This window comes from Python bivittatus, unplaced genomic scaffold, assembly GCF_059951505.1.
Source record: "Python bivittatus isolate LINGU-HERP-01145 unplaced genomic scaffold, Pbiv_v1 ctg000580_np1212, whole genome shotgun sequence".
NCBI lineage: Eukaryota > Metazoa > Chordata > Lepidosauria > Squamata > Pythonidae > Python > Python bivittatus.
The window spans coordinates 25348676-25375552 of NW_028277087.1; the positions used below are offsets into that span (position 1 = coordinate 25348676).

Sequence of the window (26877 nt, forward strand, 5' to 3'; positions counted from 1 at the left end):
CTGTGACCGGCATCTTCAGAGGGCAGGAGCACAGACAGGAGCAGTTCTCTCTGTGCCCAGGTGTTATATTTATAACAGCTTTTTACTATGAAGGTATGCTTTAAAGTCCAAGGTTTTCTAGTGGTCTGAGGGGAACTGCAGAGCTCTGTGCAACTGCCAAGGCTACCACTGATCGCTCAGAAGATCATAACAAAACAAAACAAAAATTGCACAATGTGAAAACCTGCAAAAACCACCTACTTGGTTCCATCATAAACAATGGATTTGACTTGACCACATTGTCTGAACAGGGATTGCAGCTGCTTATAATACAAAAAGCCATAGGGAGGAATGTTCTTCAACTGTTAGGAAAAATAAGAATGCACCTTCAGAAATATTTTATTTTGACATTTTCAAACAAACTTTTAACATTATTTTTAAAATAATAATTAAATAAATGAACCATTCTTAAATCATTCTTCAATATTTAAACATTTTAAGACAAATTACCAAGGCAAATGTCAGTTGATTGACATTAAGTCCACTGAAATGTGAAAACCAGTTCTCTTCTTTCCAGTGGCCTACCAGCATCCCAGGTTCTGCTGTCTATGTACTTACTTCCTGCCAGAAGAATATAGTGTCTCTTGGCTCCCATGTAAGGTTTTACTGGTTCCATTTTTTTCTTTGTTCCCAACCTCAATTCCTCCTAGATTTTGCTCCTTTTCTTATATTCTTCTTTCAATCCACTATAAGTGGACCTGAAATGGACTAGGAAGGGAAGCAGCTATGTATGCTGTAGCCATGAAAACTATGTCACAATAAATATGTTAAAATGCCACAAGATTCTTTGTTACATTGGCCACAAAAGATTAATGCAGCTACCATGTGGAAATGTATGATCCCATTGTGAGATCCACTTAAAACTTAATTTACATACCATCACTGTTGTTTTGAGATCTCTGCCTGACAATTCCCTCACAGCAACTTCTTCATCATGTTGCCCAAAAGTAAAATAATTTGGATAGAAAGCTCCAGCCATTACCACCTGAGAAATAAGAGGGAGTAAGTTGCTGTAAAAGGGGCAGTTCCCTCTTAGCAAACCCCTTCCCACTGCAATTACTGAAATATGATCATGTGATCCACACTCCCATTCTCAGGTACATGCTTTTGTTCCTCTAACTTACATATGTTTTATCCCCTTGGTTCCCCAATACACTAGAGAGCCTACCTGGTGGTGACATCTCTGGATGGAATAGCTCCTTAAAATATGAGGATGATTTAATATTACACCTACTGAATAGTAAGTATGCATGTGTGAAAGTCTTGCAAAGAACCCAACATTCAGTTACAGAGCACACATTTTTAAGCAGAAGATGCAGTTTCAACATTTGGGCATTTGTAAGGACAGAGCAGGGAATGTCCCCAAGGAAAATTGCAGCCACTCATTCCTAATGAAAAAAAACCCCTTCCTTGAAGGATCTTTCCATACTTGGAGGAGAGTACTATATATATCTCTTTGAGCCATTGGGAGGAAAAGTGGGATATAAATGTAACAAAGAAACAATACAAAGCACTAAACCATACAAGTTAATTGTATTCGCATATATATGTTCACATCCAGAGGAATACAGAGCTCGTGTTTAAAGACTAAAAACAAGAAAATTATGACTACAAAATCTGTGTATCTTTATTTTAATCATAGTTTTGTCTGTGTTTCTAAATTGTACCATTACAATACAAAAGGAGCAGTAAATGTATTCAAAGCCACACTCTGAAATTAATCTGTTTAAGTCACAACAAATTCATAAATGTTTTGAATATCCCTTAAAATATTTCTAATATAACCAACCCTCTCACCTGCAAAATAAAACGCTGCTTATATACATGGTCATGATCCATGACAGGAGAATGAGTGTTGACATACATATTCAATGCACCAACTCTTTTTTTCAACTCCTCATACAATTCAGCCACCTAAAAATTGTAAAACTGTTTTAAAACTCATGAGGACCTAAAAAATAAATGTGCATGAAGATAAAACACTTCTACGAAATAAAGTCCCACATGTTTATGTCCTAGACTTTTGCTGATAACCTACTTAATATTACCTGAGCAGTAGACTGAGTTAATCCAAGAGTAGCCTTCCCATGTTCTGGTGCCTCTCGGATGTGTAACATTAATAATTTCCAGAATTCCTAGCATCATGCTGGCTAGGAATTCTGGGAGTTCTTCCAATAAGATCCTGGGTTTTCAGTGTGAATATGATTTGAAGGTTGGTTGCTGAATATAACATGAGCTCTGTGTGATGGAAGTAAAGCACATATGGAATGAACAGAATGCTTAACAAACAGTTCAACACTGGGCAGGATTAAGTAATGTCCCCTTAATTGTTTCATGTATTTTAGTATAATAATATGAGGAGTGCTTCTGGTGGTTAGAAGTGTGTTAACTAAGACCATGAATGATTTGTAATTGCACAGGCTGAATGATTCAACAAGGAACATAGGTTTGAAAATTATGTAATTGTGCTTGACATGGAAAATGAAGATACATGGCAAAAAACTAGAGTCAGTAGTTGAATTTGTGCATCTTGGCAGAATGTTTACCAAAGATACAGGATGGATGGAGAAATTTTAATACATACAGATGGTGATAAAAAAAAGCAGTGGGTAGCATGTGGCCTGCTAAAAGAATAAATTATTGTCAAAAGAAGCAAAAATGGCTGTGTATAACAGCATGCTTCTGCCCACTTTGTTACAGAAATCAGACTTGGGAACATTAAGAGAAATATGAAAGTAAGTTGAAAGGCCATGTAGTCTGTTAGCCCCTTCCATTACTGAAAGAGAGAGGAGAGATCAGGGGAACAAGAAGCAGGAACCAGAAGTGATGCTAGCCCTAAGAATATCAGTCTGTATTTTCTCTTTCATCCTGCTACCCATTAAAGCTTCTGGAATACAACCGCTACTAAGTGCTATAGTAACCTTAGTAACAGAGAATGATTCAAAAGTACCCATGAGCAGTTTTTTCTAATTGCTTATAGCAGGAACATGCAGTTTTGTTAAGCAATGCCATGTGATTTCAGTCAACAAATTGCAATTTTCTCTTTCCATTCCACTTTAATAGAATTTAACCGAGATAACATGACTGTTGGTCTTATCTGAACATGTGTCCAAATCTTCAGCAATCAAAATATTAGCTTAGCAGTTTCCAATACTGCGTGATGCTGTTCAGATTATCGGGGGCACCCGGGGTCTTTATGCAGTTAATTAATGAGGTGTTACATGAGCATTTATACAAGGGGGTGCTGGTGTATTTGGACGATATCCTAATTTACACTGAAACATGGGAGGAGCATGTACAGCTCGTGAGGCAGGTGTTGCAGAAGCTATTAGAAGCACAATTATATGCTAAACTCTCAAAATGTGAATTTCACCAAGAACAAACTGACTACTTGGGCTATAGAATTTCCAGTTGGGGGGGGTGGAAATGGATCCAAGCAAAGTCCGTGATATAGTAGCATGGGAGGCGCCAAAAACCAGGTGTCAGCTACAGAGCTTCTTAGTCTTTGCTAATTTTTACCGCCAATTCATCCCCAACTTTGCTCAGGTTGCCCTGCCTTTGACAGACTTATTAAAAACCAAGGGCAAGGACAAGGAAAAAGCACAGAAACCAAGCTCCCCATTAAACTGGACTAGGGAATGCCAGGAGGCATTTGAGCGATTAAAAAGACTATTCACTGCAGAACCCATTCTGAGCCACCCAGATCCAAAGAAACCTTTTGTAATTCAGGCAGATGCCTCTGATGTGGCAATAGGAGCAGTCCTATTGCAAAAAGATGAAGGGGGACTATTGCTACCATGTGTTTATTTGTCCCAGAAATTCACTGAAACAGAGAGGCATTGGTTAGCATGGGAAAAGGAGGCATTTGCAGTGAAGTGGGCTTTGATGAATTGGAGGCACTTGTTGGAGGGGTCCAATCTACCGTTTGAGGTGTGGACTGATCATAAAAACCTAGAGGCTTTAAGATCCCCTAGGGAATTGTCTCCCAAACAAGTTTGTTGGGCACAGTTTTTCAGCCAATTCCAATTTACTTGGAAATACATTCCAGGGGGTAAGAATTTTTTAGCAGATGCCCTCTCGCGCTTGTCCCAACACAATAGTCAGAGGGAAAAGGTGGTGTCAGCAATTATTCTGAACCATCAAGAGGTGTTAGCTGCTGTAACCAGAGCACAGAGCAAAGTGAAAGAACTGGCCCAGGGTCTGCTGAAGGAAATTAACTCCCATATTGACAAAGATGAATGGTTCTTACAAAATAAAGCGGACTTAGAGGAATGGGAAGGAGCGTGGTGGAGGGGAGATACATTGTACGTTCCTGTCGGAGCCCTAAAAGAAGTACTTGAAAGAAGCCATGACAATAAAACAGCTGGGCATTTTGGCTTCGTGAAAACCCTTCACCTCCTCTGGAGGCAATTCTGGTGGCCAACCATCCGAAAGGATGTGGCAGACTATGTAAATACATGCCCCACATGTGCAATGGCAAAGAAGCAAGGGGGTAAACCCAGAGGATTGCTGCAATCAGTGGCAAACCCTACCAGACCCTGGGAAGAGATTGCAATGGATTTCATTGTCGATCTCCCAGAGAGCAGGAAAAGAACAGTAATTTGGACAGTTACAGATTTGTTTTCAAAACAAACGCACTTTATAGCTTGCAAAGCCATCCCCTCAGCATCTGAAGTAGCAGCCATGTTCATCCAACACATCTACTGAATTCATGGATGTCCGGAAAGGGTGATCAACGATTGCGGAATACAGTTCACTTCGAAATTCTGGAGGGCATTCTTGAGGCTGACTTGGACTAAGCAGGGTCTGAGTTTGAGTTTTCATCCACAGATGGACGGGGTGAGTGAACAACAGAATGCTGGACTGGAGCAATATTTGAGGTGTTTTGTAAACTACCAACAGGACAATTGGGTGGACTTGCTACCTTATGCAGACGTGGCATATAATAACGCTGTTTGTGACATACAGGATGTTCACCTTTCAAAATTGCGACAGGGCAAGACTTTGTGCCAATCCCTGAACTACCTCATGAAAAAACAGGAGTCACCTCAGTAGGTGAATGGGTTAAACAGATGCAAGATCTGTGGCCAGTCACGCAAAAAGCTCTGGTTAAAGTGAAAGAAAGTTATAAAAAGTATGCAGACAGAAAGAGGAAAGAAAAATGGAAGGTGGGAGACAAAGTCTGGTTGTCAACAAAGAATTTAAAATCTTCACAGCCATCCAAAAAATTGGGCTATAAATATTTAGGACCGTTTGAAATTGAGAAAGTAATTAACTCCGTGTCGGTTCGTCTTAAATTACCAAAAAACCTAAGCATGATCAATCCTGTATTTCACAGTGATTTATTGAAGCCATATAAAGAATCTGCTAAATGTCATCCCACACCACCAACCTCGGATCCCTTAATGATTGAAGGTGAACAGCACTTCGAGATAAAAGACATTCTGGATGCCAGGAGACATAGGGCAGACATACAGTTTTTAGTACAATGGAAACATTTCCCAAAATCATTTGCAGAACGGGTAGCTAGGAAACATGTGAAAACACCAGATTTAATTAAGGAATTCTACAGAACATATCCAGATAAACCTAAATGAATGTACAATGTAAATACGAACTTATCTACAGTAGTGTGTATCTATCCTAACCATATCCTATTATTTCAGGTCTCCCAAGACATCCGTGGAGGAGCCATTTTCTTTGGAAGGGCGGCATGTCAGAACCTTCAGCAATCAAAATATTAGCTTAGTAGTTGCTTGCTTCGTTTCTGCCATTCTTTAGAAGGGGGAGGGGTGAAAAGGAAAGTAGAGGGAATTGGTGTGATATCAAAGGCCAGGAAGATGGACTGTTATCGGGGGATAGGAATGTGCAAGGTCGCACCTCTGTGGGAAACAGAACTGGCGCCTGGAAAGAGGGGGGTGAGAAATAGGGGTAAAAGAAGAGAGGGAAAAAGTACGGGCTTTAGTTTCAGCAATGCTTTGCCTAGAGTTGCATGTATTGTTCCAATAAATGAAATCTTTTTTGAACCTAATCTGGGTTGCATGAGATTCTTCTTCACTGGGATTTGAACATGTTTCATTTCTCTTGGCCTTGAATAAGCCTACCTTTTCTTAGGAGAAAGCTACTCCTGGAAGCTAAATGCAATGGGAAAGTAACTTTGCTTGAAAGGAACAAGGTTCATGTTTATATCCATGGGGTACTAGCTTCAAACATTTATATTCAAGAGCAGGAAGTAAGGAGCTTATCTGTTACATTTTTTTATTAATTAGACATGTTACAGACAGCAATGCTAATTATGCTAATCACTGTTTTATTATTTTATATTTTCTCCTTGCACAAAAATAAAAAAATTAATTAAGTTCTTTAATAAAGGTGAGAGTGATTGCATATTGTAAAAATGCGTTCTTTTGTTTTGATCTAGTCAGACAGCTAAAACCCAGCATGCTACTAAGACTTATATAAGGCACACAGGACAGCACCTCATGTATACCTCTGAACTCATGAAATTATATCCTTTTTTTTTCCAAAATGCAGTTAGAAGAAAAAAGGGTACAATCAAATTCGATGGATGAGAGGCAAAACTCCTGACAATATTGCTTTCCATGGAACTGTAAGACACAGATGGCCAAATTGCAAGTGACTGGGGTTTTTTAAGTCTAAATCAGCCCATAGGGGAGCAAGGAAAAACAGCCAGAAGTTTTTAACTGGGTGGTGGGGCACTGGGGAAACATCTTCCCATCGTTCCCTACCTAAAATTGCTCTGTAAGAATGAAAAAATAATCATCTGACCTGATCAGACATCTCTTGCATCATCCATAGTTTGTTCTCCAAAGTAAATGTGAAAATGCCTGTCCCAGATAAAAGCTTTAAAAGCAATTTTATTGTACTTCTCAATGCCAAGAACAACATTCTGGGGATACAGGTCTGGTTAATCTGGATCACTTTTATCTTCCTAAGTCAGATGTGGGGAACCAGGGCCCATATCTTCCATCTTAATGGTATTTGGCCACCAAAGATAGTACAGAAATGGTCAATAGTGAGGTGACATCTCTGGCAAATGAACCTGAAAAATGGTAACCTGCCTTTGTGGGCTGGGGGCAATAATTCTAACCATAGAAAGTAAAACTTTACCAGCCTTGCTTCTGAAAAAAAACCCTGCAAAAATAAAAAGCCTACCTGAAATTTGGCACACCACTAAATATTGGCAGTGTAAACTAGAAGCTGCAAAAAACACAAGTAGGTGGGTGCAAAAGTGTAACAAGATGGCCAAGCAATTATTTTTAATCATGTGATGAGGAGGGAAGAACAGTGAAACAGCAAAGATACTATCAAATTCACCTCTCTAATTCTCTTGATGTGAATGTAGTTGGAACGGCCCCAGACCAGTTCATCCTAGACGGAAAAAAAGAGAATTAAAAATAATTCTAACAATAATAATTGTAACCAGAAGCTGAAAAAGCAACTTGCATAATCTCAACTGTTTTTGTTTCTGTGCCATTCCCTTTTTATTTTAAATCTACCAAGATTTTTGTTCCAGTAGTCATTAGCAACCTGCCAGAACTATTCAAGCAGTCAAGCCAAGAGCAAACAATGAAGAACTTCTACTCTAGATACAGGCTCTCCTCTGTCCACAGACTGTGTGTCATGTGAACGCCCAAACTTCCAAGATTGTATCATGCAAGCACGCAGTCTTTTAGCTGCAGGTTGTTTTATACGTGCAATCAGGATTCCAGAAGCAGGCTAAGTTGTGGTATCGGGCCCCCTTTAGCTTCCAGTTAAATTCCCTTCTACCCTATAAGCATGATATCTGTAGGTAGGCCTAATCCAAAAGGGAGAAATCAAGAGAGTCCCAGCTCTCCACAATAATTACTACTAGATGCATGGAATCCTATAGAAATCTAGCAACTCAAATTCATAAATATGCAGAGTGGCATTAGTGCAGGAAGAGCACCCCCAAAATAGCTTGGCAGCTTAGAAAACTTCGAAAAGCTTACCAACCAGCTCCTGCCACATGGATTAAGGCAGGATAGAAATGGTGTAATAAACAAACCTTTTAAAAGCTCACATTTAATTGGCTGCTTTCCCTAAAACAATAGCCAAGGTAATATTCTCAGTGTCAGGGCAACCCAATCTGTTCAAGTACCAAAGCTTTGGATGAGAAATAATCTGGTTAGTCAATATACACCAAATGCAGTCAACCTTTCTACACACAGCTGTTAGGATAAAAGGTCTACTTGAGTACCAAGACCAGAATATTTAAACTCGTTTAAGAGACACAGACCAGTGGACACTAATCTAATCTCCTACAATTGGATATGAGTTCCCCTCAGTTTCACCTCCTTTCTAAATTTAGGACATTAATCCAGCATTTCAAAAGATCAGCTCAGCACTACTGAAAGAGGCAGAAGGAGAAGATACACTCCACAACGGTATATAGTATATTTGATCAATTAAACATTCAAGCTAAAAACAAGATTATCAGTAGAACTAACCTTTGGATGTCTGAGCTTTCCTTTTTGCTTGTTTTCTTGCCATTCCTAACATTAACAACAAAAAAGTCGTAATGTAATTTGTAATTGACCTTGATGCAGCATATTCCATGCACATTGATCCCAAATCTTATAGTCAAATAGCTCTGATTTTTATTTACATGGAAAATATTTTTAGATAGACTTTTAATTTAAAGTTTTAAGGACAGTTTGCAGTATCTCATTAATAGCAATAATTACTAAAGAAAAGGAAAAATAAATAAATGCAGGTAATAACACAAAGAAACCTCTGTTTATTCCAGGAACCTAATATATAAAAGGAGGAACGAGGGAGATGAGTTACCTTAAATGCATCAACAATTGCAATGCAATCACTCTTGCTATTCCCAGAGAAACGTAGCTTGTTCCTGTAGATCAACAAGAGGTCTAAAATACATATATTCCTTTATATAGTTTTCTCTATACTAGTTCTTTCTGTTTTGGCCAACCCTTTTGTTCTATGGGTTCAGAAAGAATATGTATGTAGTAAAACATATTTTACTTGTAAAATTATTTATAGAGTTGCATCAAAAAAGAAAAAAGTTAAGCCAACAACAGACAGGACTCGGAAACAGCAGCAACAAACAGCCTGTAAAATGGATGAATCTGATACCAAGCTTAACTGCATGCAGCTGTAACAACTGTATAATCCTCCTTTGATTATCCCTCTTATACTTGCCTTCCCCTTCTCTATTGCTTCTCTTTATGGAATTTTAAGATGGTTAGATCCTTGGAACAAATTTCATGAAAAACAGTAGTGTACACATACACACACATAAATAAATAAAATGAAAAGATAAAATTTCAAAAAATCAGGAGTTGGCTTTAGGGAGAATACCTGTATCCATCAAGATGTTGCCTGAAAGGTATTACAAAGAAACTGTTCAAAGAGAGGGCTGCAGCTGTAACAAAGAGAGAAAAAAATAATGTTTATTGCTAACAACTCTGTTTTGCCTTTCTATCACAGAGGACACAAATTTTATTTCCGTGCCAAGAAGTTGTATACTCTAATTATCAGATGCAGGGGACTAATGGGGGTACTTATTTATTTATTTATTTATTAAATTTGCCACCGCCCATTTCATTGAAAAGTGACTGTGCATCCATAGGCAGCAAGGTTCATTCTTCCTCATTGGTGCTGCTGGAAACTGCCCTCCTGCAAGGGTGGTGCTGAGCTGAACATGGACCAACCGACATCAGGCTCGAGCGACAAGCCAGTCAGTAAATTTCTGTCACAACTACGGATCAATCGCCATACACAATGTTGAACAATGCTAGGGCGTCCCCCAGAGGCAACAGGTGTCGGCAAAGGCTACCAGTTCAAGGGTGGAACCGGCTAAAAAAGCTAGCTCACACATCACAATTACACACCACCACACTGAACATCAGCACCTTGACCAGACGCAGCCATGAGCTTGCAGATATGCTAAAGCGATGCAAGGTGGATATTGCATGCATACAAAAGATACGATGGAAAAGCTAAAAGTCTCGTGACATCGATGAAGGATACAAACGAATCTACCATGGTGGGTTCAACAACAAAGGTGTGGCTATCATAATAGGCCCTGATCTGTGCAGCCATGTTGCTAAGGTCCATCAACACTCCGACCACCTCATGTCAACTGTCATCGACGCTGCTGCCCATCGATTACACGTTTTCTCGACCTATCCCCCACAAACTGGATGTGATGAAGGAGAGAAAAACAGTTTGGATGGAACTACAAGATTGTGTATCTACATGCCCGTAAGAAGACTTGCTGCTTCTCTGTGGCGACCTAAATGGACATGTCAGATGTGTGCAGGAAGGCTACAATTGTCATGGAGGAAATGGATATGACATGCAAAATGATGGACAGTGAGTCCTGGACTTTTCCAAAGCAAATGACCTCGTCATTATCAACACATTTTTCAAAAAGCACATCAACCACCACAATAGCCAGATTGATTTTGTCCTTGTGCAACAACTTGACTTCCCCACTATTATGGACATAAAGATCATTTCATCTGACTGCCTCGCCCCGCAACATAAGATGCTTGTTGCCAATATGAAGATCAGCAAGCATGCAAAGAGAGGCGGCAGCATGACAGATCCAGAGATAATCAAATGGTGGAAGCTACGGGACCACAAGACAGCCATCATTAACTGCATCACATTTCCTTCAACAATCACAGGTTCGACTGATGCCACATGGACAGGTCTCCACGAGTCCATTACCACTGCTGCGAGAATAACCTTAGGCACTACGAGACCAGGCTGTCATCAAATCAACAAGAAGGTGTGGCTCTGGATGGAGCAAGTGCAGCAGAAGGTACAGGAAAAGAAGGTGGCTTACAAGAACTGGTATGTGCAGAAGACCAATGAGAACTGGCAAAAGTACGTCACTGCAAGAACAGTAAAGAAAACTGTCGCAGACGTCAAAGCCAATCACTACCGGGACTTATATGAACAACTGGCCACAAAGGAAGGTAAGAAAAACATCTATTGACTAGTGAAAATGGCAAGGTGGCAAAAGGCACTGAATACTCCGTGTGTGTTAAGGATAAAAATGGACAACTGCAGGATAAGCTTAAAATCCTGAAATGCTGGCAGCAGCACTTCGACAAAATCTCTAACGTCAAATTTCCACACCTGCCAATTCCCGATGGCTCAGCTAATGCTGGCCCAATCCTGCACATTACACCTGAAGAGGTTACCAAAGCTATCAGCGGCATGAAAAATTTGAAAGCACCTGGCCCGGACAATCTACCAACAGACGTCTGGAAGCTGAAAGAACTTCACGGCACAGCAACTGATAGACTGACAAACTTCTTCAATGCCACTGAAGTCTGGCTACCTGCCTGCTGATTGGGCCATGAGTACCACAATTCCCTTTTTTAAGAACAAAGGTGACCTGGCAGATTGTTCCAACTACCAATCAATCTACCTCCTGTCACAAGCAGTGAAACCAGCCTATCAACCATAACATCACTGAAATCAGTATCAACCAGTGCAGTTTTGTCAAAGACTTGAGTACCACCAATGCCATTTTCACACCTCACATACTCACAGAGAAGCATACAGAAAAGAAGTCATTACACCTCAACCTAGAAAAAGCTTTTGACCATGTCCCGCATCAGCTGATCTGGAATGCGCTACGTGACCATGGTGCGCCTGAGCTACTCATAAAATGAATCCAGATGCTCTACGTTAATACCAGCAACTGAGTGAGATGCACTGCCAGCCTTTCTGACAGCTTTCCTGTGAACGGTGGTGGGCACCAAGGCTTGGCATTATCACCATTCTCGTCATGGATACCGTCATGTGAGACCTGCAACACAGTGCCCCCTGGGCCTTGCTCTAGGCCGACGATGTTTTGCTCACAACTACCACCAGGGAAGAATTACAGCACTCCGTCCAGACATGGAACGACCGTCTTAGCCAATTTGATTTGCACCTCAATATTTTATTTATTTATTTATTTGTTGGATTTCTCCCCCGCCCATCTCCCCCACAACAGGGGACTCTGGGCAACTTACAAAAAACATTAAAACTATAAGTATATCTAAAACACATAATACATCCAGAATTAAAACAATACTAATATTGTTAATACTAATATCAAGAAAACTGAGTATCTAGAGACTAGACCGAGCACCTCCACTATCCAGGTCAGTGGCGAAGATCTAGTGAAGACAAACTGCTTCAGTTACTTAGGATCCCATCTGCAAAGTGACAGTGGCATTAATGAGGAAGTGCACGAGGGTGAATGCAACATGATTGCAGTGGAAGGAGACCACTGGAGCACTCTGCAATAAGCACATGCCAATCCATGTAAACTCGAAAGTGTACAGAATGATGGTCCACCCAGTAGCACTGTATGGCACTGAGTGCTGTTCAACCACTAAAAGTGTTGAGCGTCCTTTACATGCCACTGAGATGCACATCCTCTGTTGGTCATTGGGCGCTTCCTTTCTTGACCACATCAGCAAGAATACAGTCCAGCAGCAGATGGGTGTTCCACCAATAACAGAGAAAATGCAGGGAAAATGTCCACAGTGGTATGGCCATGTTCTACAAGCAGTATCCCACACCGTCACCTGCACTGCCTACCACCTTAACACTGATGGCAAATGCCCATGCAGAAGACTAAAGCAAAGGTGGCAGGACACAATTAATGTGGACGTGAAAATTATACAGTTGGACTGGTTGCTGCGTTTGATCACATGAAATGGAGTTCACTGATCTGAAAAACGGACCCTGTGCCTGTGGGAAAACACTAGGATGAAGAAGAAATGTGTATCCATCCCTCATTACATCAGTATCTCCCTTCCAGCATCACTGAATTTAACAGATTTCTTTCATCAGTTTCAGTGCATTGTTTTCAACCACTTTATTTTTATATTAGGTGGCTCTTTGGCTACAATCATGCATTTCTGGGTTTAAAGATTTGCCTTGTTCTTATTTTTCTATTGTGATCAGTTTGTAAGTTATTATTAACCTAAGCTGAGAAATGTCTGTATTTGTTGACTCACCTATTATAAGTGTTTCTTCCAGGCATCCAAAGACATGTCCAAGAACTATTAGTTTGCCTAGGTGCTGATTCACAGGTAACTGTGCCAGCACCTTTCCTAGAAAGGTCAGCTTACCATCGTAAGGGTTTCTTTCTTCAGAATGATCAACAGCAAGTGCCCCTAACTATTCCAAAACAAAAGCAATAATAATATTAATGGGAGAATGAGTCCCAACAATCATGACTTTTAAGACTAGCCTTTAGCTAAAAGTTACATTCAAAGTTTAGTAGCAAATGATGTCAGGCTAGCACAATTTGCAGCCCACCATGTTGTATGCACATATGTATTGACTAAAGAAAAGAGTAGACCTTTTTCTGAAGCATATGGTCTCATTCTCTGAGACCTGATTTCATTCTTAATTATTCAGAGTAACCTCCCAAAACTTAATTCTGGGAATTGGTTATCCATGCTCAACAGGTGGCACCAGACTGAGGTAGGCTGATTTACAGTGACACAACATATACAAATTACCAAAGTCATGGATTATTCAACTTTTCAGTTCACCAATTAAGCGAGCGCATGGCTTGGTTTTTGCAAAATAGTTAAACTGAAAAGAACTAAGTGCATTTATTTTAACTAATAAAACACTCACCTCTTTAAGGTGCAGAATTGTGCGTTCAATATCACTGATAATAGGAGGAGAGAGAGCTGTTGCTAACAAAGCTCTTGGTTCTCCCATGTCAAGCAGCTTCACTTTTAGTACAGTAGTTTCCAACGGGCAACGCTAAAAGGAAAAATAAATGGCATGTGTTTGACACTCCACAATTCTGCAAGGATACTCTTGTGATTTTTTTTAACAGAAAATTAGTAGTAGCTAGTAAAGCTATTTGCTTTTACGGTATGCCCAGCCTATAGATCATCTAGACACAGTAACTAATTCCTGATATGTTTTTTATTCAATAAGCAGGAATAGTATCTCTTTCTAAAGGATGATGTGAAAGACTGTGAGAAGCAGATGGGGGAGTTCAGCACACCCAGATGTGTAAGGCTATGGGAACGAAATGTTTCAAAGAGACTTTGCCTTAGTTCACTTGCTGTAAGGCTGCCTGGGAACTTAAATCTACAGTTTTCAAGATGATGTTATTACTCCTGACTAGTACTAAAGAACTGAGCAGCAAGATGGAAGCCACATAACTAGCAACCCAAGAGGTGAGAACCACACAACGTTCTCTGTTCCGTTGATGTGAATTCTGTATGGTTCTCACTTCCTTGACACTAAATGATGAAAATTTTGACCAGAAGCCCAGTCTCAGCCCTCTACTTGCACGCTCTAACAAGATGTGGCTTCCATCTTGCTGCTCAGCTCCAAATGGGCAACTACAGCTATCCAAGACACAACAAAAGAAAATGATCAAGGTAAAAATGCCACCTGTAAGAAGGATGAATTTTGTGACTGCAAAGATGAACATTAAAGCAAAACTTCCTACAAACTGCAGCAGCCAAAAAGGAATAAAGGGAAAAGTCAACTGCCGTGTCCTTCTGAGAATGTGCCCTGAGAACGAAGACAGACTATTTACAAAATTTGATTGCCCAGCTCTAGAAAAACAAACTCCACAAACCTGTCACCATAGTCTTGATGGCAGCAATGCACTCATTACAAGGCTATCCTTGAAAAGGGTACAGAAGTTATACAAAAGTTCTGCACAGAAGGATACAGGACTGGTCCAAAATGTGACAAACTGGGGCTAATTTATGCAAGGTACATGGATTATATTGGACTCTGAAGAAGCAGGACAGAAGAAGTATGCTTTTGAACTTTGGTGTTGGAGAAGACTAAGGATACCATGGACAGCCAAGAAAACAAACAAATCCACCCAGAGTTCTCAAAGCACAAATGACCAGTCAATTTACCCTACATTGGACACATTATGCAAAGATCCAGCTCTCTGGAAAAGGCTCTAATGCTGGGAAAGGTGGAAGGAAAGAGAAGAGGACAACCAGCAGCAAAGTGGATGGACTCAGTTACAGTAGCGATGGGTGCATTGTTGGAAGACCTGAAAACAAGGTTAGCAATAGATCAACATGGAGAATATCTATGTGGTCGCTAGGAGTTGAAAATGGCTTGATGGCACATAACCAGTCAAACGGATTATGTAATGCTTTTATTAGAGTATCTGCATTAGTTTCCGACTGCTTAATAGGCAGAATTTCAGGTATTGGTATTAATCCTGGAAAGCCTTAAATTGTTTATGATCTGAGTATCTGAAGAATCACTTCTCCCATTACAAACTTGTCTATATTGAGAACTGTGCTAATAATAGACCCAATTTATTAGATAATGAAGCATTAAAATATTACCTAGGATTCTTGCAAGCCAATTGCAGGTGGTACTAACATACCTGATACAACCTGATCAAGCAGGATTTATTTGTTATAAGCAAGGGACTGACAATCTGAGAGTATTACTTATTGTAAATTTAAGTAAGATTAAAAGGTAATTATGTTATTGAACACAAAAAGTTTTTTATAATAACATTTAATTATACACACACACACATTTTCTTTTCATCAGTAATTCATAAAATGGATTATTCCTTTTTTTATGGGAAACATATAGCAGGGACTACTTTCTTTTACCGTTCGTTAAGGGTTTGGAATCTTGAGAAGGCACAATGAGACACAACAGAAGAAAGGGACAGGTCAGCAGGCTCTAGGAAATAGTTTGTACTATTTGAAGCACTGTTTAAATAATAACAATAAATTAAATTTGTATGCTGCCCAACTCTCAATGACTCTGAGCCATGAGAACATGTCGAAGCACTACCTAAATTTTTCCAGTAAGGTACATGCCTTTTCTCAGTCAATTTGTTACAATGAGTGAATACAAAAAATCAATCACAGGCAGAAAAAAATATTTCCCTTTCAGAGCTTTCTACTGAATGTCCTAGATTTAGGTAACAATTGTTTGCTGATGGGTTAGTTATAGCCAAACATTGTGTGTTTTCTATATCAACTGTTCCTAAGAATGTCAGAATCTAAAACTGTCCTTTTATCATCCTTCCATGTGTTATCAAAGAGTTCTCATCAGTTCCTGTCACTGGTTGTTCTTAACTATAATGGCAACTCTTTTGTAGTCACCAAAATTATAACTGGTCTTCCCAGTCTAAAGACATGCAAATGGTGTATGTTATTCTTACCATCATCTCAGGAATAGTGCTCTCTGGTATATAGCTTGCCCAGAAGTCCTTGTATACTAGTCTGTAGCAGTATCCTTTAGAGACGCGGCCAGCTCGACCTTGACATTAAAGAAAAACACAATTCAAAAGCTGCAATACCACTTACATTTAATAATGGCGACAGGGACCAGCATTGGACATGCTGATTGCTTGCTTGCAATCAAAGCCTCACTACAGTAATAGCTTCTGGAATCATTAAAGGATCATCAACAGGGAGGCCTCAGGAGACTGTTCTAAGACTGATACAGGAAGAACAGCTGGCAGAAATGTGCCAAACTTTGTGAAATTGAAACATTCCATTCCAAAAGTTCTGATGGGCAGCAGTGCATTAAGATGGATTTAAAATATTGACTCCAGTAGATGACAGGTTCAATAAATTCTGATATTTTCATTATTAGCAAAACATTCCACGATACAATGACTGTGAGATAATGATTTAAGACATATTGTTACAAGGCTCACCATTTTTTTTTTTTTACTTAATACAAGATAATTTAAATTAACACATTTCAGGAATAACACTGCCCTTAAGCATAAATCACTGTACTGCAAATGTAGAATTATAGAGTTGGAAGGGACCATGGAGTTGGTCTTGGAGTTAGTCCAACTCCCTGGCTATTGCAGGAATCCTCATATCCACCTGGACAAATGGCTGTCCAATCTCTTCCAGGAATGGAGCACCCATGACTTCAGGAGCCAAGCTGTTCCACTGCTCACTGCTTAATAGTTTTCACAGACAGTTGTCTGAAATTGAAGACTATCACAATTGTGCCAACCTTTGGATAAAGACTTAATGATGGGGAAGGAACTCCCCCCCTCACTCCACCACATGTACACACACTCTATAGAGAGAGGTTAAATTGCTTTGTTGTTTAAAGTGGGTTGGCCATCTGATCATCACTGTTTTTATTTCTGAAATACCTATGTGGTTACTTAAACGATCAGTAGAAAGAGCAAGCACCTATGTCTTAATGTATTTCAAGCACTGCAAAGAATTGCCGATTAAGTAAATAGCTTCACTGCACGTATGTAAGACACACTTCACACATAAAATAATTTTCAGGATTGGGGCCTCCAAGAGACCTGGAATTTTATACAATGAAATCCCTTACCCCTCCTCTGATTGCAGCTGTTCTTAGATGCCCAACAAAGCCTCAAACTCTGATAGTTGGTATCTTCATCACAAACCAGATTTCTAGTCAAACAAAAATCAATGACTGTAGAATAAAAGCAAAAGATACAAATAGATAGGAATTATATTAGAACTTCCTGAAGTACTTTAAAAAGAAATTAGATTCAGTTCCACTTTGTTGGAACATAGTTCATGGTTCTCCCAACTCAATTAAATGAAGGGGCAAAATCCTAAAATAATAGGATGGAATTATGGAGTAGCTATGGGGGAAGGACAAATACGACCTATTTTAGAATCTTTCCCTGCTAGGGTGACATTGTTTTTCTGCAACCAGATAAATTAAGATAGTAGTTTTAATTATACTGCAATGTTATCTGAAATCCCTCATGGCTTTCTGTAATTTAACTCAGAAGTGTCTCTTGAATTCAGCAAGAGTGTTTTGTAACTTTAATTAGAAGATTCCTTCCTATGACTTCTTCCATTTAATTGCTTTTTAAAAAAATTTTTAGAAAGCAAAACCAATAATTAAAATGCAAATAAAGGAAACAGAAACCAGTTGAGGTACAATTTAATGTTATCACCATCCCATTCTTGGATTGCAGAAGAAAAAAGTAGAAGAAACCATCTCATTAAAAAGGAACAGCAACACTAAAAAGCTTCAATAGCTTTCTGATCTCCATTCAGTATTGTGCTAAAACTACAGTACTGTATATGTTAAGTGAATAAAATCTCCATAAATCTAACTGAAAGAGTAACAGCACTACCCTGCAAAATAGTGCAGAATATAATCTATTGGCAAGATTCACTGAATTTCTGTCCTTTCTTATCTCTTTGGTGTTTGCCAAAGATAACCATAAGCATTGCCCTTGTTATTACAAAAACTGAATTAATTAAAACAAATTAAAATTCTTTATCTAATTTAATCCAAAGAGCTACTAACAATGGTCATAAATGAATATCATTTAATAATAATTAGTATTAATAACATGTTCTCACCCTTCTTTTTGTACAAATGTCAGTTGGCTTTAACAGAATTTTATTTTTTGCACAGAAAAGTGCTTTTGGAAAAGCTGCTGGGGGAGAAAGGGAACAGTTTGTAGCAACTGTGCCCTTCACTTTAAAACCGGGTTACAGAAATAGCATTTTCAAAAGTTAGTCCTAAACAAAGATTTCTAAAGATTCTAATCACTGGTGAAGCCAGACTTGTGGTATAACAAGACATACGCACCATATTTGACATCTGGAACTGTTACAGAGCTCTCTGCTATATTTGTAGACAGAAGGATCTACAAGGAGGTTTTAAAATAAGATTTAAGAAATTTTAAAAATCTAATTGTTGATCTCATTTACAATAATTTTATGCAATTACAGACAGTTGTGTGTTTTTCTATTAGCTTATACATTCTGCTTCTCCAAACCTAGATAGAATCCCAAATAAAAATAACAACTAATTTCTTCTTTAAAACATCTTATAAAAGTATAGTATTTAAAATGTAAAATTATTACCATTTTGCACTTGGGGAAACAGGATTAAAGATATCAAATTTTCATGAATTTCATTGATGATCTGCCATTAATTAATCAGTCAATCAATCCACCTCTTCCTTTTCTCTGGCAATATTTTACTGCAAGAATTTTTGTAAGTCTTTTCTAGCTAATTCAGCTGATGCTGCCTACCGTCCACCTTCAAAATTAGAAATCACAGTACTAACTCACTAATTAAAAACTCACTTTTCGATAACCAGGAACTGGAGCCAAAAATATATTATTCTGTTCTTCCAATGTGACAATGGAGTGGAGTGGATATACTTGTAACCTAAGAAAATGCATTTGAGAAGCTGTAAGAGGAAGATGCACATTTTCCCCACAACCCCCAAGCTGGGTCCAAAACCACATATTTGAAACCATCAACATCTACAAATATACATCAACTCTACAAATATACATTGCAAATAAGACAGTACTTCAACCAGACTTGTTCCCTATGTCTCAGTTATCTTTATATATTTGTGACTTAACATGTTTTGTGAACATAATTGTGGTTTATTTTTTAAAACATCGTTAAAAATGATGGCATCTCGATGTATTAACCTGGTCAATGAGTGTGCTTTTGTCTGATTCCAATCTAAAGAGGACAAAAACAATGCAATCATCTAGTGGAAGGAAAAATGCATGAAGCCAAAGAGAGTATTTTTATTCTCCAAACGGGCTCATTCTGGCCCTTCAATCCATCGCTCTGAAAATTTCTTCCCCTCTTGTTTTATTTTGCATGTGTAAGGGATTGTGCATAAAAAGAAAAACTGATGCTACTTGGAGAACCCCTGCAAAAAGCTTTCAGTTAGCTGCAGGATGGGGTAAAACCAAAAGGAGAAAAAGCAAGCAGGAAGAGCAAGAAATCTGTAACTCCTAACCATGTGGAGAGAGATGAAAACAGACTGAAGTCTTCTGCAAGTAACTAGTTGTGGGTTACAAAGCCAATTTGATGTAGGAGTGGGGGGCAATGGGGCTGCACACCCAAAGATTGTGTAATGCACAATCCTTTAGTATTTCAAAATCCAGTCATCAAGACTTTGGCCACCGCCCTATGTTGTCATGGGGTTTCTAATCAATAATCTTTAAAAGAATGTGCTCGAGAGATAAAATACCACATCATTAGTGTACGCCTCCATTTCCTGCATCCCACCTGGTGTAGCTGAGATGAGTCAATGTACCAACAGCACAGTATGCCTCTGTCATGCTATTTTTGTATCTCAAACTCCTCCTCCTTTTTAAAGACCATCCTACACCTCCAATGATGTTCTGTGCTACCCCATCAAACTCCACCTTCATCAGCTGCTTCATCCTTACCCCTTCATAGTGCATTGTCACAGAAAAGGCACCAGCTTTGGCAAGACATCTTGCGACCTTTTCAGAATGTCTGGCATTGTAAACAGAGAAGAATTTGTCTCACCTCCTGTGAACCATGCTTGTGAGAAGCTCATGCAAGTAATTTATTTCCGCCAAACCTAAAGAGTAGAAAATACTGCTTGTTTCATCTCAGTGAAAAAAGTAATGTAAAATAAATAAAAAGAATAATCTAGAAGTTTCTTCAGCTAAAAGTAGCTGTCTTAACAGCATCTCTCAGATGCCTCAACCAAGTACTCAGCTGACAGTTTAACATTCTCATTTCTGGCCATCACACTTATTAGATGTGTAATTATTGTTAATTAAGTAATTAGTAAGTAATTATTCTTACTGTTATTATAACAGAGCAAAGCTAAAAGCCAAGCAAAACACATGGCTAAGACTGTTGTCTGAACACAGCTAATTCTAATTAATTCAATAAACTAGGGTTAAATATGTGATCTAAGACACAATGTTATTTGCACTTCATTCTCCAGTTTACCACTAAGCCTGGTAGTAAACATATCACAACCTGTATATTCCCAAATCTAGTGTCTCTAAATGCAGAAGGCAGGTTTAACTGAACAAGTAAGGACTAAACACAGGCCCTTTCCCTAGGTCTGTCCAATCCAGAAGCTTTATAGTACCTGCCAAAGGCAAGAACTGTTACTGTTGGAATGACTGCTTTCCCCACCCCCAAAATGCTCTCAGCCTACAGTACTGTATATCAGGGTTCCTCAACCTTGGCAACTTGAAGATGTGTGGACTACAAATCCCAGAATTCTGGGAGTTGAAGTCCATACATCTTCAAGTCGCCAAGGTTGAGGAATCCCGATGTAAATCATCAGGCTAGGCTCCTTAACTAAGGCAAGTCTCCTCAATTCCAACCCACGAGTTTCCATCAGTGATGGAGCACATGGCATGCAAAACGTCCCCACCACCTTCAATCACTGGCATCTCCCATGTGCATCCCTTTAAAAATGGTTCACCTAATAATGGAGGACCCAGCCTTTTCAGACTGGTGGGTGCCCTCACCAATGGCCATCCGGAGGTAAATCCTTTACCAGAATGCTGCCTGTCACCCACTCCAGCCCCCACTTACCCCAGGATATTCCCAATTATATTTATTTACCCGTAGAAGTGAATACACCTTCAGAACATGCAGTGGCCACATTCGTTTTTATTTTCTAAGAAAACTTTTATGGCCTATTTGGGTCATTCTTAAAACTAAAGATGGTATTAAAGGTTGGGGGTTTTGTAACATGCCAGCTTTCTATCCTTTTGAGAAGTTTTAAAATGTAAAAATCAAGTGGGACAGGAAGCCTAACAGATACCAAGAGCATACTTTATGCCTCTTTAGTTGACATAGAGATCCCAGACGAAGCAGGAGACAAGGAAGATTTATGCTTAAGTCCTTGGAAGTCATTGCCAAGTTAGGTTAGACAACTGGCTTAGAATGAGAAATAATCTTACCTGCTATAACACTCATTTCTAGAATGGGGGGGGCACCTTCAGACAGTCACTCATGCCCTGGTCACCTCATGGCTTGACTACTGCAATGCCTTTTACATGGGGCTGCCCTTGAAGACTACCCAGAAGCTTCAACTGATCCAGAATGCAGAGGTGTGGTCAGTGATGGGCATGCCTCAGTATGCCCATGTAACACCTCTGCTTCATGAGCTGCACTGGTTGCCAGTTTGCTTCCAGATGTGATTCAAGGTCCTGGTCTCTACCTATAAAGCCCTACATGGCATACAGCCTGGTTACTTGGGGGACCACCTGTCTCCCTAGTATCTGCCTAGCCAGTCTGATCTGGCAGGGTTGGCACACTCTGGGTTCCTTCACTTAAAGAATGCCATATAACAGGAATCTGGAAGCGTACCTTCTCTGTAGCAGTGCCTACCCTCTGGAATGCCACCCTACTTGTGTTTTGAAGGATCCTGAAGATCTGGCTTTTTGCCCAGGCCTTTGGCAAGTGTGATTAAAGCCCCCCTTTTTTTTCTTTGTTCCCATCTGGGTTTGCTATATCTACTATCTTTGTTCCTTTTTGTTTTGGTCCCTTGTTTTTAAATGGTTTTAACAATGTGTTAATTGCCCAGAGTTGCTAGGAATCTAATGGCATAAAATAATAATAATAATAATAATAATAATTATTATTATTATTATTATTATTATTATTATTATTATTATTATTTGCAACAGACAAGGTAAACATTTTCTCCCCAGTTAGAAAACCAGTTCTTACTGTATTAAAAGACAAAACAAAACCTCACCTGGTAAAAATACTAGCACACTGCCACGTTCTGACACAAACTCCAGACTACGATCCCTAGTATAAGAAACACAGTTTTTGCCTCAGTTAATATTAAAGCAAATATTACTTATTTCCTCAGAAGACCTATGGTACATATACATTTAAAGACCGACTAGCACACTCCTGGTATCATTTGGTTAACTCAATTTTTTCCAACCCAAACAGCCTCCTGATCTGTAGACATCAATCCCAGAAGTCCCCAGGCAGACTACTGAAAATTCTGGGAACTGAATTCTGGAAACTGGTATGGTTAAGCAATACTGGATTAACTGGGTAAACAGATCTACCTATTCACAAAGACTCATCTAAAACTAGGTTTGTAGTAATATATATGGAGAAAGATGCTAAAAGCAAATTACAGGTAGTCCTTGCTTAATGACTGTTCGTTTAACAATGGTTCAAAGTTACAATGGCCTCAGAAAAAGTGCTTTACAACCTGTATTCACACAACGATCACAAACTGTTGCACCCCCCCACGGTCACATGATTGCAATTTGTGACCTTTTTTATGATGGTTGTTAAACAAATCACCATGATCGTTAAGCAAATCATGTGGTCGTTAAGCAAATTCCAGCAAAAAATGTCCATTGGAGAAGCTGGATTCACTTAATAACCACGATTCACTTAACTACCATGGTGATTTGCCTAACAACCATCATAAAAATGGTTGTAAAATCAGGTCCAATTATGTGGTAACTCGCTTAACAACTGCCCCACTAATGACCAATTTTCCAGTCTCTTTGTCGTTGTTAAGTGAGGACTACCTGTATTCCCCTAGAAACTTGGCAGAGAAAAAAAATTCTTATACCATATTTTATTTGAAATAAGCTGGAATTACTGTATATAACAAGCTTTTACAAATATGAACCTTTTCTCTTGCAGCAGGGATGGGCAGCTTCCCCAGGTAAAGGGCCTAAAGTGATATTGTTGGATTCTTAGTGTTTTCTAAGATTGTTTTACTGCAGACATTTCACTACCAGGCTAGGTAACATCAGTGCACAGGAGAATGGGGTTTGCTGGTTGTTTGTATATAGTAGCCTGCCCTCCAACCTTGGTTGGGGTGTGGTTTTTTTTCCTGGTTTACAGTATTGTTTCCTCAACAGAAATCATTCCTATCTAGTGCTTTTTCCTGCTTATCTAGGTAGTGGTTGCTAAGGAGAGTGTATCCTGGGCTGTTTGTTTTCTTCCTTGACTTTCGATTACATCTTTTAAATGGAATATAGATGGTGTTTATCTCTACGTATCTGTTGATGGCTGATCTATCAGAATGCCAAGCTTCTAGGAATTCCCTTTGTGAGAGGAAAAAAACTGATTTATTAATACTTAAGGCCTTTGTTAATTGTAACATACAAATAAAACAAGCCTATAGAGCAATAAAGTAAATAAAATTACAGAGCAATAAATAAAATTGCTATGTGGACTAAAGTTTTCAGTCATGGACAGGAAGTTGGAAAATAGATGGACAAAGTAAAGTGCTGATAGAAGGAGTGTGACAGGAGAAATGGAACAGGGAAGTATGGTAAAATTAGCACCAAGGACGTTATGAATCAGTTGCTAATCCTGGGAGTCATGTCTGTGGTTTGCAGTTTTTGAGGATAAAAAGGATTGCAACAAGGGGGTCGGGGCCACTTGGCCAAGCTGTCTTACCTGACAGCTTGCTCATGCTGGTCCTCATTGCAATGTGAATCTAAGTGAGTACCTTGTATGCTATTGGTTGAATTTATTTGCTTATTGAACTAACATTTAATAAAGCTTTTAGAACTTGGAAGTGACTTATGTTCTGGTGTGTCTGTCTCCTGTGTTTAATGAGATTTTTCCCCTGACACCTAGCATTTTAGGATTTGGCATGATTTAAAATTCATCAGTTCCCCAGTTAAATAGTGGTTGAATTTGTCTATGCATTGAGAGATTAAGCAATTTTCATATTATTTTGATTGCCAGTTGATGTTCATGAATGCATTCTGTCAATCTGCTCCCTGTCTGTCCTACATAGTGACTATTACAGTCTTTATATTATATGTTGTAGATGACCCCTGCTTCTTCTTCTTTGGTTATTAAGTGTTTGGGTTTGCTTAAAATGCTTTGGAAGGATTTTGTTGGTTTGGGTGCTGCAGTGATGCTCAGAGGTTGAAACAGTCTGTTGGTTGCCTCAGAGATGTTTTTGATATATGGGAGTTATCCTTTTCATAATTTGCAATAGGTTATGTAGCTGGGCACTTTTTAATGAAGTTATGCAGGTATCCATTATATTGGAAAACACTGTACAGATAGCGTGTTTCCTGTTTGTCGTATCACCGAAAATGTATCATCAGGTAGACATAATATCACGAAGGCAAAGACAGTGTTTTAGTACCTTTTTGGTGCCTTAAAGGTTAGGAACGGGAAACAAAACTAGCTTGGTCTAGTAGTTAAAGTGGATTTGAAGTTGGGAGACCATGAGTTCCAGTCCTGCTGCAGGCATGGAAGCTGGATGGGTGAGTTTGGATCAGTTATTTTCTCTCAGTCTTAGGAAGAAAGTACTGGCAAGCCACTTGCAAAAATGTTGCCAAAAAAACCCTGCAGAGACTTGCCCCTGGAATCACCAGAAGTCAGGGCTGACCAAATGGACCATCCCAACAACAAGATTAGGAATGGGAACAGGAAGCCTACGAAAGGCAATCTACTGTACTACCATTTCCGTTCTTAAAAATCCTCCCAACAATTCTCATCTCAAAATAGCTTGTAATCCTCCTATCAAAATTCAAAAGTAAAATGCCCCAAATTTGACAGGATAAGTATGTATGTATGGATTCATTTACTATGCTGGTCTTTGACTGTAATAAAGATTTGAGTAAATTGTATTTATTTATTTATTTATTTATTTATTATGGCACATCAGATACTTTTTGGTGTTTGGGTTTTGTTTTGTTTTTTAGAGGGGGAATGGAAACAGTTTGTTATACACAGACTGCATTCTAACCTTATCTTTAAAAAAAACCCACACCCACTACTGAAAATCAGCCACTTTCCTACTGAATTTCTGAGAATGGGACATTCCTGAGAATGCTGGAGTAGCGTATGAAAAGTCACAAGCTGGCTGTGAATTGTTCACTTTTGTCTTATTGTAAAGCTACTTCAGGCCTTTAATAAGCATCGTAGGGCCCGCAATGGAAAAAGTGGACAGGTCCAAGTTGAAAACTAAATTTGATTAAATTTAAATTTAATCTGATTAATGAAAAGCTTCAGTGTGTTTTCCCCTTCTGTCACTTTAAAAGCTACAAGTCAGAGCAACTTTTGGAAGGGGACTCAAGGTTTTGTGTAGTTAAGTATGCCTATTTTATTTATAACTAATACACATAGTTGTGCACTGAAGATCAACAAAATAATGCTGTTGTTTTGGACAAATTCTAGATTGAAAAACAAGCTGAAATTGGAACTTTTGAACTGTGCATGCGTGCTTTATCAGTTATACAATATTTGGCATATTTATAGTATACAGCTAAATGCATACAAAACATTCCTTATTAGCCACTGCTAACCAGAAAATGGGGAGTGTACTATAAGTTTATGTGTGTTTTTTTGGATAAAACTATAGTTGATTACAAGGGCAATCAATTATAGCTTAAGAGCAAAACACTATACATTGAGCATTTGATTTTTTTTTTCCTTTTCCCTTCTACTTTCCCAACATGCCCTCTTACTACTCCAATTTGTTTTTAACTGTTTTCTTCCTAGGTAGGTAAGGTATTTTGTTTTGCTTCCAGACAAAATACTGAGGTTCTTCCACTCACTGTTTGTTTAAAAGAAATGACTATGTGGGGCCTAGATACATTTGTGTAAATGAAGATGAAATTAGAAGCTGGTATTTTGCTTTACAGCATGTCAACTTCTCATTTAAAATTTTTGTAAATTAAAATGATTTTTAAAAATAAAATCAGGCAGTGCAGGGAGTCATCCATAGGCACATTTGATTACCTAACCCTGCCTGAGGAATAGAAGAACTCTTATATAAAGTCGGATTATTTTCACATCTAAATGAGCACTTTCTACAATGGCTTTCTATGCTGTGTTTCATAACACACAACCTGATCCCTTTAACGTTCCACAGGCTACTAACTAAGCAACATTCTGCATATAAATTAGGCATTCTTTTATCTGTGACCTTCCTCTTAAAACAAGAGATTGATGGTCGTGTCAAAAAAACTGGTGAGTTACTAGGAACCGTGATTTCACTCTGTATTTTACAAATGCTGAGTTCAAACGGTTTCAAATGTT

General features: G+C 38.8%; 1 protein-coding gene across 1 annotated transcript in view; it reads right to left on the reverse strand.

Annotated features, from left to right (window-relative positions):
• Nucleotides 1-26877, reverse strand: part of TDRD9 (tudor domain containing 9) — an 89983-nt gene that overhangs the window by 21159 nt on the left and 41947 nt on the right. Inside the window, exons 10-25 of the mRNA XM_088149915.1 lie at nucleotides 23482-23496; nucleotides 22583-22629; nucleotides 20377-20431; nucleotides 19158-19242; nucleotides 18655-18712; nucleotides 17407-17511; nucleotides 16256-16353; nucleotides 13711-13842; nucleotides 13080-13242; nucleotides 9406-9469; nucleotides 8872-8935; nucleotides 8532-8576; nucleotides 7378-7431; nucleotides 1837-1953; nucleotides 917-1024; nucleotides 241-341 (exon numbers count right to left, since the gene is read on the reverse strand). Of these exons, the coding sequence (XP_088006041.1) occupies nucleotides 241-341; nucleotides 917-1024; nucleotides 1837-1953; nucleotides 7378-7431; nucleotides 8532-8576; nucleotides 8872-8935; nucleotides 9406-9469; nucleotides 13080-13242; nucleotides 13711-13842; nucleotides 16256-16353; nucleotides 17407-17511; nucleotides 18655-18712; nucleotides 19158-19242; nucleotides 20377-20431; nucleotides 22583-22629; nucleotides 23482-23496 (1311 nt within the window). The remainder of the gene's footprint in view (nucleotides 1-240; nucleotides 342-916; nucleotides 1025-1836; nucleotides 1954-7377; nucleotides 7432-8531; nucleotides 8577-8871; nucleotides 8936-9405; nucleotides 9470-13079; nucleotides 13243-13710; nucleotides 13843-16255; nucleotides 16354-17406; nucleotides 17512-18654; nucleotides 18713-19157; nucleotides 19243-20376; nucleotides 20432-22582; nucleotides 22630-23481; nucleotides 23497-26877) is intronic.